General features: G+C 42.5%; 1 protein-coding gene across 1 annotated transcript; it reads left to right on the forward strand.

Moving 5' to 3' along the window:
• The first annotated feature begins 1,860 nt into the window (after nucleotides 1–1,860).
• Nucleotides 1,861–4,060, forward strand: LOC143504583 (uncharacterized). The gene is made up of 5 exons (XM_076995966.1): nucleotides 1,861–1,962; nucleotides 2,080–2,219; nucleotides 2,387–2,884; nucleotides 3,224–3,306; nucleotides 3,418–4,060. The coding sequence occupies exons 2-5, from the start codon at nucleotides 2,211–2,213 to the stop codon at nucleotides 3,560–3,562; spliced, it is 735 nt and encodes a 244-aa protein (XP_076852081.1). The 5' UTR covers nucleotides 1,861–1,962; nucleotides 2,080–2,210; the 3' UTR covers nucleotides 3,563–4,060.
• Nucleotides 4,061–12,871: the final 8,811 nt, after the last annotated feature.

A 12,871-nucleotide genomic window follows, 5' to 3' on the forward strand; every position in this document is an offset into this window, starting at 1 on the left:
CTGCCACGACACCCATGTGACGAAAGGCACCACGGCGCCCCCAGAGGCCAACCACGACCTCTGCTCACAGGGGGGCGACGGGCACGTGGCTTTAGAGAGGCCCGTGGCAACCGCGGACGCCTTTGTGCCCAACGGCGATGACTGCAGGGAAGATGCGGTGGCGTCTCTGTCTGGTGCGCCAGGCTCTAGAGAAGGCAGACGAGCGCGTGAGGAGCGGAAGTGTGTGCGCCGCCTCAGCTGCGACCCAGACGGGTCTTCACCCAGCGCCAAGCCACCTACAGTTGTGGTCAAAAGTTTACATACACTTGTAAAAAACATAATGTTATGGCTGTCTTGAGTTTTCAATAAGTTCTACAACTCTTATTTTTCTGTGATAGAGTGATCGGAACACATACATGTTTGTCACAAAAAACAGTCATAAAATTTGGTTCTTTCATAAATTTATTATGGGTCTGCTGAAAATGTCACCAAATCTGCTGGGTCAAAAATATACATACAGCAACATTAGTATTTGGTTACATGTCCCTTGGCCATTTTCACGGCAACTAGGCGCTTTTGGTAGCCATCCACAAGCTCCTGGCAAGCTTCAGGTCGAATGTTTGACCACTCTTCTTGACAGAATTGGTGCAGTTCAGCTAAATGTGATGGTTTTCTTGCATGAACCTGTTTCTTTAGCACTGTCCACATGTTCTCAATGGGGTTTAAGTCAGGACTTTGGGAAGGCCATTCTAAAACCTTAATTCTAGCCTGGTTTAGCCATTCCTTTACCACTTTTGATGTGTGTTTTGGGTCATTGTCTTGTTGGAACACCCAACTGCGCCCAAGACCCAACCTTCGGGCTGATGGTTTTAAGTTTTCCTGCAGAATTTGGAGGTAATCCTCCTTCTTCATTATCCCATTTACTTTCTGCAAAGAACCAGTTCCACTGGCAGCAAAACATCCCCAGAGCATAATACTACCACCACCATGCTTGACAGTAGGCATGGTGTTCCTGGGATTAAAGGCCTCACCTTTTCTCCTCCAAACATATTGCTGGGTGTTGTGGCCAAACAGCTCAATTTTTGTTTCGTCTGACCAGAGAACTTTCCTCCAGAAGGTTTTATCTTTGTCCATGTGATCAGCAGCAAACTTCAGCCGAGTCTTAAGGTGCCTTTTCTGGAGCAAGGGCTTCTTTCTTGCACGGCAGCCTCTCAGTCCATGGCGATGTAAAACACGCTTGACTGTGGAGACTGACACCTGTGTTCCATCAGCTTCCAAATCCTTGCAGACCTGCTTCTTGGTGATTCTTGGTTGACTCTTGACCATCCTGACCAATCTCCTCTCGGCAGCATGTGATAGCTTGCGTTTTCTTCCTGATCGTGGCAGTGACACAACTGTTCCATGCACTTTGTACTTGCGTATAATTGTCTGCACAGTTGCTCTTGGGACCTGTAGCTGCTTTGAAATGGCTCCAAGTGACTTCCCTGACTTGTTCAAGTCAATAATTCGCTTTTTCAGATCCACACTGAGTTCCTTTGACTTTCCCATTGTAGCTTTTGTAGCTGAGTCTAATCACTGGGTCAAATGAGCCCTATTTAAATGGGCTCATGAGAAGTCAACAGCTGTAGTCAATCAGAATCACTTACAAGAAGTGAAGAGGCCATGACATGAAGCTAATTTGATTGACACAACTCGCTACATCACCAAAATTGACAAATTTTGTTGCTGTATGTATATTTTTGACCCAGCAGATTTGGTGACATTTTCAGCAGACCCATAATAAATTTATGAAAGAACCAAATTTTATGACTGTTTTTTGTGACAAACATGTATGTGTTCCGATCACTCTATCACAGAAAAATAAGAGTTGTAGAACTTATTGAAAACTCAAGACAGCCATAACATTATGTTTTTTACAAGTGTATGTAAACTTTTGACCACAACTGTACTACTGAGGACTAATACCAACTTAACGTCACTCAGGTGCATAAGGGTCAACTTTCTTTCCAAGTTTCAATTATCCATTACAAACTAGTAATGAGCAGTGGTATGAAAGGCATTTTATACACTTTTATCCCCCCCCCAATGCATCATTTTTAGGTCAACAGATCTTATGTAACTCTGTGACCCATGGTCCCGGTCATTGCTCCCCTCGCCCGGTCAGCACGGCCAAGGTGAACGGGCCTCAGTTCACCTCCACCTCCGTCATCGGTCCACAGCTTCCTCCTCACATGGCAAAGGTATCACCACACCACTGCACCATGCCAGGAAATCTGACTGGGAACTGGTTGTTATTGTTCACTAGTATAATTGAGAGGGCTGTGTTTTGTTTGTTTACACTGTTAAACTCTTACTTTCTGTTCCTTATATTCAGATTTCCCATAACTGACCGCTGTTCACTTTGCAGAATAACTCTCCCATGAAGGAGGACCAAGGTGGCTCAAAGCCTGGCGGCAGCAACAGCAGCAGCGTCCCGAAGAGCCGGCCCAGCCCCTGCAGTTCTTCGGCTGCCGCATCCCACCTGCGCCCGCTGCCCTCGTCCTCTTCCTCCAGCGCACCACAGTCTACCTCAGACCTCAGTTGGCCTGTGCAGGTGAACGGTGGCGCCGCCGCTCACAATAGAGCAGCTTTCCTGGTTCCGTATGGCCAAGAGTCATCCGACGAGTCCGACCAGGAAGGCGGAGCCTTGGATAATGGCACAGGGAAGTCTTACCCTGGTGCCAAGGCATCCGACGGGAAAGGTGGGATGGATGGTCCCCTCTTCCACAGCTCAAGCTCCCTCACGCCCAAGACCAACGGTTCCAGTTGCTTCCCCGGAATTCTCCCACGAGAAAACGGATCGGGACTTGTTCACAGTGCCCAAAATGGCCACCATAAAGTCAATGGCTTCAAACCATGTGATAAGGTATAAATTGATCAGTCAAAGCTGATTAAGCGATGGTGTTTTCGGTGGGGTACCTTTTTTATCACAGTATTTTTTAAATTCTGCATATGTATGTTTTATATTACTTTAACATTTAAAGACCAAAAATGCTTTCATTTGAATATTTGCAAACAGCACATGGTTTCCTGGTTCTACTCCTGAAATGCTATAGCTGTGTAGTTCCATCAGCTTCAGTATTCAGATAATACTATTAGACAAGAGGAATTAGACAGAGAAATTGTGAACCCATTAAGTAATATAATCGGTAAACTGAAGCCATCAAATGGCCGTTAACAGCTTTTTGTTGCTTGCGTTGTTCAGGCTACAGAAATTGGAGCATCTTTATCTTCCCTGGTGAGCCCCACCAGCGGGTTGGACTCCCAGCTCAGAAAGAACGCATACAGGTACACAAGCCGCTCTGGTCATCTTTCAGATTCACTCATTCAGCGAATAGAAAGGAAACACTGCAGGTAGATGAAGTGAGTAACACTGCTGCCTTTTTCTTCTCTGTTCAGCTCCAAGCCATCGTGCTCTGATGCCACGCTCCCTCCTTCGCCTTCCTCTGGACGGACAAAAGCGATGTCCGAGCCTCTCACTCAACATGTCCCCGCTGTCCCCGCCTCCGCACAGGCCCCATTCAGCCCCCGAGACGCCAGCTAAGCCAACCGACACCACGCCTCGCACCCAGACGGCCTCGGCTGAGGAGCCCATCTACTGCTACGACACCCATGTGACGAAAGGCACCACGGCGCCCCCAGAGGCCAACCACGACCTCTGCTCACAGGGGGGCGACGGGCACGTGGCTTTAGAGAGGCCCGTGGCAACCGCGGACGCCTTTGAGCCCAACGGCGATGACTGCAGGGAAGATGCGGCAGCGTCTCTGTCTGGTGCGCCAGGCTCTAGAGAAGGCAGACGAGCGCGTGAGGAGCGGAAGTGTTAAAGACAAGACAAAAGAAATGCTTCCATATGCTCATATAACAAATAAAGTATAATAGCATGTTACCTAAGCAATAACTTGGTTTCTCAGTGCACACAAAATGTAAAGGAACACTGAAATTCAACCTGACCATTAAAAACTGTAAATGAGATTTTCTTGATAATTTACTAGATTCTATACCTTTACATGTCCATGATCTTTACACAACCAGTCCTGCTGATTTAAATGACACAATAAAGTTATGAACAAAATAATTTGTAATGGATAATTCTAGAATGGAAAACAGAAGTATGGGGTTAATGTGGGATGTGCTTAGGAGAAAACTCATCTTAAATATTAGCAGTTTCCAGTTCTAGGGATTTTGGCCGCTTGAAAAAACCAAATGGGCCCCGGTCGTTTGGGGACTGTGTCAGTCATAACTGCACTCCCTCACCTAGCATCTCTGCTTAAATGCTTGTTTAATTCTGAGACTGTGGTTTCCTATTTGTCTGAATTTTCCCATAATGCCAAAAAACCACCCAAGAATTGGTAGCCTTTGTTTATCCCCCAGGGCAAATGTAGACAGATTCTGCTGTACCATTTTTCAAAAATCCACACTGAAGTCTTAATTTTGTTAGGGCTTGGAGATACATTTCTCAGAAATTGGTTATCAGTTTCTCAGAAGTCTCCCATAATGCCAAAAGAATTCCACTGCTGCATGAGAGTATGAACCCTTAACTATCATAACAGTAAGTTTTTGCATATTTCACTGTACCATTTCCTCATAAATCCATTTTAGGTTCATACTGCATTTAGGTGAATTAAAGCACTCATATCAAATAGGCTGAATCTGTGTAAATATCCTTTTGATCCTGACCAGAGTGAGCTTGTTCACTTTCACTGAAACCGTCATCAAGAACATCATCCTGTTCTTCATCCATGTTGTCAGATTTCTTCTGACAAGTGTCATGACAAACTTCTATCAGGGGACTGATACAGTTAGGTTTTTGCATCTGAGATGCAGAATCCCTCCATCACCTTATTGTGTACTGTAAGGAACCATGTAAAGCATTAAATGGGCCTGAGGCCTCAGCATCAACCCACAGTCTTTGAGAGGTCATAGGTCATAGTTGGGTCAAAGCCTGCTTCAACTGCTTCCTACTAGCATCATACTTGGGTCAAAGCTGATGAATGAAGGACAATTACATCATGACAGTTCAGCTACCAGGTGTAAGAGAGGGAGGAGCTTGAAGGTAAGAGAAAGGGACACGAATGGAGGATTCACATCCAACACTCCAAAATTAAGGTTTTATGTTGTTCTCAACGACTTTGTTATTGCATACCCTGTTGGTGTAAAAAAATAAACTGTTTTTTTCCCATCACCTGACTCCCTGTCCACTGTGTAATTTGGTTTTGTGCATGACACCTAGCTTTAAATTATCAGTCAAGCAACCAATGAGTATATTGAAGATGAGTTGTGAGTGGTGTCATATCATACATGTATTCTCTGAAAGAAGGGATTTGAGTGCCATCCTGCAACTTCTTTCCACCAACAACCCCCTTAAAAGCCAAAATAAACACATCCATTGACATGGTAAATGCCAACAGTAAAATTGTACAACCTGCCATTATGCCCATTTAGACAGCCAAGATATGGTATTTTCACCTGTTTTAAAACAAAATGGGATATCTTCAAAATGGGCTCTCATCCACCTAGTGTCTGGTACCTGAAAGAGGTCATATGCCTTCCACAAAAATTGATTAGTGCTGTGGTACATCCTGAGAAGCCAGAAATGTGCTGATCAACTTCACACAACTATAGCTGCTGGGAATCAGTGCCGGAGTGGCTAATCGGGAGATTCGGGAGGATTCCCGATGGGCCGGCTCATGTCAATCTCTAGTTTGGGCCGATTAGGAGGGAAAAATAATTTTGGGCCGGATTTGGGCATGAAACTCCCGGGCTGAAAAAGTGGCCCACTCCGGCCCTGCTGGGAATTGTGGTTGGAAACAAGGAGAGTAAAAAGGTTTTGATATTAGCAAAAAGCTTGTGATGTTTGGTTATAATTTGAAAGAACAAAATCATCTAAACAGATTTGTAAGGTGTGGTGATTACTCCCGTAAGCATACCTTTAGCTGAAATGGGAGTTCAACTGATTACATGTAATTTTTATTTTCACCACTGGGTGCAACTGACAGCAAGGAATTAGCCACAGATAAAACAAGATAACCACATTCAGTACATTAGTATATTAGCACATTAGTACACTAAAACCAGGGCTTAATTTGAGCCGGATCCTGCCGGAACAGGATCCGGGAACTCTTTCATTTTGAAGGGTGCGTTCCGGGAACTGTCTGCCTCGATCCGGTAACTTTCAAGCCTACTAATTATAAGTTATGAAGAAATCTGTCTGTGTTAAACCAATTAATTGAACAAATAATTCTATAAAATACATTTTTTAAACACAAGAGCCACATTCAGGCTTCCTAAATCACATAAGAGCCCTCCTTTTTAGCGATGCCTTTAGGCGTCTCCCCTATAAAGCTAGTTATACTTTAGCGAGTGACCGTAGCGCGCGACTCCGCACACATCGCGCGAACCTCCGGAGGAGGAGGAGGCGTTTATACTTGCCGCGTCACATTATTTAGTGTGCTAGTTAGTAGTATAAAGAAACACCCCTCAAAAACAGGGGAAGGAATATTTACCTGACAAATTTTAATGTTGCTTTGTGTTTCAGATTTGTAAATTGCTGGAATTTAGGCTAAAGTACTTGAAAATGCACTTAAATGCACTTCTGCACTTAAAACACTTATAAAACACACGTAAATCATTTAAAAGTCATTTATATATACGAATTGGCTTGCTATTTTGACATTTGTGTGCCTAAGCGTTGTGTTTTGTGTGCGTGCCGGTGACATTGTTGGCATCAGTGACCCCTTGTCTCATGCCGCTGTTTGCGTTCTGGCATCGTTTGATTTACAAATTAAGCACTGACTTAACGTTTTAAACGTTTTATCACGACAAGAGCTACGCGATACTGCTCTAAAACACAGTGCTCTGATAAAGAAGATAAATGGAATGTATGGAAGCCCATTTCCGCCACGTAAAATAAAAAAAAAATTGCTATCTCATTATTTTGAGATACTAAGTCATTATATACTATAGTATCTCAAAATAATGACTTAGTATCTCGAAATAATGAGATAGCAATTTACTTAATAATGAGAAAAAAATATATGTGCTGTTTTTTTTTTTTTTTACTTTAGGTGGTGGGAATGGGCTTCCATATAAATGTCTGTATTGTAAAGACGACATTTTACCCTGATGCTTTTGTCGGCATTTTTCAGGTGCCCTGGATGCTGCTGCTGAAAAAATCAGAGAATTGGAGGTCAAGGTCAGAGAATTAGAATCTCAGCTCAGGGGCCTGCAAATCAACAGATTTTGTGCAACTGATGAGAAGTTCAGATTCTACACCCGTTTTCCATCAGAGAAGGTATTTTTGATCTTTTGGCAGTCGGTTGCTCCCTCAGCATCCAGGTTGGTGTACTGGAGTAAAGCACAGAGGAACGAGGGTGTGATGGAAATTGAGAAACCAAGTCCAAGTCAAAGACTGGCACAACAAGACTGGAAATAACAAGACAGTCTGGAATTCTCAGCCTACTGGAACCAGGAGATGCATGCATGGCAGACAAGGGCTTTGTCATTGACCAGATGCTGTCTGATGTTGGTGCAACACTCATCATCCCCCCCTTCAAGAAATCCACCTGCTTCAGCAAGGAGGACACGGAGAAAACACAAGCCATAGCTCGTCTCTGAATCCTGGTGGAGAGAGCTATCAGAAGAGTCAAAGAATACCACATCTGGGACACAACCATTCCTCTTACCCTTTCAGGCTCAGTGAATCTGCTGTGGACTACCGGTTGTTGTAATGACCAACTACCAAGGTCCCTTAGATTTAAACAGTGATGTACCTGTCTAAATTATTCTTGTAACACTGGAAGAAACAAAGATACAAAATTATTTATAGTTCTATTCATGTTTAATGATGGAATGAAGGTTTTTTGTTTATATTATGTTTTTTTTTTTTGTTACAGACCTGTAACAACTTCTTTAAGAGGCTTCTCTGTCCTCCACTCATTACCTGTATTAATGGCACCAGGATGATGTTTCCTCTTGTGAGTCTTGGTTCCTCCCAAGGTTTCTTCCTATAGTTTTTGAAGGAGATTTTCCTTGACCACTGTTGCCTTTGGCTTGCTCACCAGGGTTTTTTTTTTGTTGTTGATGATTCTGGACTTCTATAAGGGTGCTTTGTGTAAAAACCACTATATAAATACATTTCATTTGATGATTAATGTTTATTAAATGTTCCTTTTCTACACAATGTTTGCATATTTCATTAATTAAGGTAACAGGCTGGTAATATAAATACAGATTTAATACATCAGGGTATATACAGAGATTCTTAAGTTGAATTTAATACCTTTTTAATACCTACAAAATATTTTTTAATACCAGCATGACTTAAAGCGGCGACTGAAGTGGCCTCTCGGTTGTTGCTAACCACTGGCCTAAACCAGTCTTTAAACAGGCATGAAAATGGGTCAGTGTCAGTCCTGCCTCCCTCCTGTCGGTCATGTCTTCTGTTTGTCTTTTATTTTGAAATTTCTTAGTTGTGTCTGTCTTCACTCCCCTGCCCCCTCGTTATTGCTTTCTGCTGTGTCTTGTTGAGTCCCTTGGTCGGTTAGTGTATTTAAGTCTTGTGTTTAATCTCTTGTTTGTATGCGATTTGGTATCTTGGTCTTTTGTGTCTGTAATACTAGTCTGTATGTACTCCTTGTATTTTGTGTGACTTTGGTTTCTCTAGGGGTATTGCTTGTTGATGTCTTTGCTTTTATTTAGCCTTGTCCACCCAGCTATTCCTGTTAGTGTTGTTTGGTTCATAAGTTAGGTGTTTGATTATTCTTGGGGTATGTTTTGTGTGCTTTGTGTATATGTATCAGTTTTGTCATTAAATTCATTGTTCAGTCCGCACTTGCGTTCAGCCCTCTCTCCTAGTTGTTACCGAATAACCGACCTACAATGAACGCAGCGGACAGTGGAGTGAGGCATGTTGCTTGCTTGCCTCCTCCCAAAGATGATGAGGACTTTCAGGTACAGCTGGACTATTTGCAGTCATGTTTCATTTTGGACACTGCAGGTAAACCTGTTGCAATGCCCTCTTTAACTGACTCCCCAGACATGTACGATGGAGAGGAGCGTAATGCTGATGCCTTTGTTCTACAATGTAGCCTGTATTTTCAGTTCCTGACATGCCCTATGCCACCGGAAAAGGCTCTGGTGCTCTTTATGAGGGCAAGACTACAGGGAAAGGCGCTTCAGTGGGCAAACCTCATCCTTGCGCACCGGACGGAGGAAGCCTGGACTGTGGAGGGGTTTTTCAAACTCTTACAGGCTAGGTTCTCCGGTGTTGCCCCCCAGCCCTACAGCATGTCTGAGACTGTAGGTGCTACTACACCTCTTCCTGGAGTGGTCTTCTCCACCAGTATGGTGGATTTTCCTAAGACTTTTTTTGGGGGGGTGCTATGAGCCTATGCGTCGGGCCCTCATGTCTCATCAGACCGACCCCATTGGCAATGTGGGGAGGAAGAGGGGACTGAGGGGCGGCGCAAGGGCATGTCCATGTTCCTCCCCAGATGCTCCAGCGGCCTCGGCGCCTCCTAACCCGCAGACAGACATACATTTGCTATCAAATCAAAGCCCATCCTATCCTCTAAAATATTAATATAAACTGATTCCACTGTAGGCAAGGTAGTTAATCACTGTATGTATAGTGACATAGAACATTTGTGGAATTACGGTAAATTGCAAATAAACAAAATACAACATGACTGTTGTCCACAAACTTTAAATAAATTATGCATGCAATGTATGGATTATATTCAGATATAACCAAAAAACTTCTCTCTGCCTCAGAGGATGAAACATGGACTACTAAAAGCAACCTGACCAGAGCTTCCACTTGCCCAAATAATCCATGTACCTCTGAAGGCAAAGCATGAATGATCTCTGCAGCTTCTGCACTGTTACTGTATCTTTGTACCAGTACTCTCCTAATAAGGTGATACATAATATTTAAAATAATATAACAGGTTTGATTATTATTATTTACTTAAACTATTTCCGCTCTTAAAAAAAAAAACTCAGGAGTGTTGTGTCCTGTGGTTTTATTTGTTTCTTTGGTGGCATGCTGAAATGAAATGACAAAAAATGTATGTTAAGGTTTCCTGACTAGACAAGACTAACGTTAATGTTGGACAGTCCGTGTCCCAAACAGCACACTCTGGAACATTACATACTGCACTACTGAAAACACTTCAAACCATGGTGTCCTTTTATTTATTCGTTTATTTGTTTTATTCATTATATTTTATTTTTTACACATTCAGTGTAGTAGCAGTTTTGGACGTGGCCAGAGAGTAATGTAACTTTATGTTTCAGGGAGCTTTCTGACAAGTTTTAATATAAACGTTAGCTAACCCAAACCCTCCTAGTCTGGTACCATAACAGCACATTGCAATAAAGCTATTTTATGGTCATATGGTTGGCTATTCATTGCTCTTATCACTGACCTCGCGTTTAACACGGGCGCAAACTACCCGCCGCTCCAGCGAGGCGAGAGCTCGGGTCAGTGACATTGACTGTATATATAATGGACGGTACGTCACCGTTGACTCCCATTGTGAGTTTTTGAAGCCACCAAGATGGCCACAAGGACGCTGCCATCTTGAAAATTGCAGCCAGAGCATGCGCATTAGAACCGGTAGGCAGGACAGTATCTCCGCCAGAGACCTATCTCCGCTCCGACATTTGTTAGGATACGCCCACCAGTATAGACACTTTTGACGTTTTACAAAATAAACAAAGGTAAAAGGTTTTAATATTGCTGTCGAGAGTTTTGCTGTCGAGAGTTTCGCGTTCACGTTTGAGCGTCTGGTATTAGATGTCAACCAACGTAGCTATTAACTGTCAATCACCTTATCGCCACACCCCTTTAAGTAACACTTAATAACTTCTATAAAATCTGTTTATCATAGAGAAAAACACTGGAAGAGATACTAACGCAATGGGGTCTTACAGAATTGACAAAATATAATTGCTCAAAAAACTTATTTTACGTGTAATAAAAATTCAAAGTTTGTCGTCCGGCCCGTTCACCAACATGGGAATGGGCGGGGTTAAAAGTTGTACTGCAGCCAGCCACTAGAGGGCAGCTGACTCACGTTTTAAACGTTTTATCACGACAAGAGCTACACAATACTGCTCTAAAACACAGTGCTCTGATAAAGAAGATAAATGGAATGTATGGAAGCCCATTTCCGCCACCTAAAATAAAAAATAAAAATTGCTATCTCATTATTTTGAGATACTAAGTCATTATATACTATAGTATCTCAAAATAATGACTTAGTATCTCGAAATAATGAGATAGCAATTTACTTAATAATGAGAAAAAAATATATGTGCTGTTTTTTTTTACTTTAGGTGGTGGGAATGGGCTTCCATATAAATGTCTGTATTGTAAAGACGACATTTTACCCTGATGCTTTTGTCGGCATTTTTCAGGTGCCCTGGATGCTGCTGCTGAAAAAATCAGAGAATTGGAGGCCAAGGTCAGAGAATTAGAATCTCAGCTCAGGGGCCTGCAAATCAACAGATTTTGTGCAACTGATGAGAAGTTCAGATTCTACACCCGTTTTCCATCAGAGAAGGTATTTTTGATCTTTTGGGAGTCGGTTGCTCCCTCAGCATCCAGGTTGGTGTACTGGAGTAAAGCACAGAGGAACGAGGGTGTGATGGAAATTGAGAAACCAAGTCCAAGCCAAAGACTGGCACAACAAGACTGGAAATAACAAGACAGTCTGGAATTCTCAGCCTACTGGAACCAGGAGATGCATGCATGGCAGACAAGGGCTTTGTCATTGACCAGATGCTGTCTGATGTTGGTGCAACACTCATCATCCCCCCCTTCAAGAAATCCACCTGCTTCAGCAAGGAGGACATGGAGAAAACACAAGCCATAGCTCGTCTCTGAATCCTGGTGGAGAGAGCTATCAGAAGAGTCAAAGAATACCACATCTGGCACACAACCATTCCTCTTACCCTTTCAGGCTCAGTGAATCTGCTGTGGACTACCGGTTGTTGTAATGACCAACTACCAAGGTCCCTTAGATTTAAACAGTGATGTACCTGTCTAAATTATTCTTGTAACACTGGAAGAAACAAAGATACAAAATTATTTATAGTTCTATTCATGTTTAATGATGGAATGAAGGTTTTTTGTTTATATTATGTTTTTTTTTTTTTTGTTACAGACCTGTAACAACTTCTTTAAGAGGCTTCTCTGTCCTCCACTCATTACCTGTATTAAGGGCACCAGGATGATGTTTCCTCTTGTGAGTCTTGGTTCCTCCCAAGGTTTCTTCCTATAGTTTTTGAAGGAGATTTTCCTTGACCACTGTTGCCTTTGGCTTGCTCACCAGGGTTTTTTTTTTGTTGTTGATGATTCTGGACTTCTATAAGGGTGCTTTGTGTAAAAACCACTATATAAATACATTTCATTTGATGATTAATGTTTATTAAATGTTCCTTTTCTACACAATGTTTGCATATTTCATTAATTAAGGTAACAGGCTGGTAATATAAATACAGATTTAATACATCAGGGTATATACAAAGATTCTTAAGTTGAATTTAATACCTTTTTAATACCTACAAAATATTTTTTAATACCAGCATGACTTAAAGCGGCGACTGAAGTGGCCTCTCGGTTGTTGCTAACCACTGGCCTAAACCAGTCTTTAAACAGGCATGAAAATGGGTCAGTGTCAGTCCTGCCTCCCTCCTGTCGGTCATGTCTTCTGTTTGTCTTTTATTTTGAAATTTCCTAGTTGTGTCTGTCTTCACTCCCCTGCCCCCTCGTTATTGCTTTCTGCTGTGTCTTGTTGAGTCCCTTGGTTGGTTAGTGTATTTAAGTCTTGTGTTTAATCTCTTGTTT

This window comes from Brachyhypopomus gauderio, unplaced genomic scaffold, assembly GCF_052324685.1.
Source record: "Brachyhypopomus gauderio isolate BG-103 unplaced genomic scaffold, BGAUD_0.2 sc303, whole genome shotgun sequence".
NCBI lineage: Eukaryota > Metazoa > Chordata > Actinopteri > Gymnotiformes > Hypopomidae > Brachyhypopomus > Brachyhypopomus gauderio.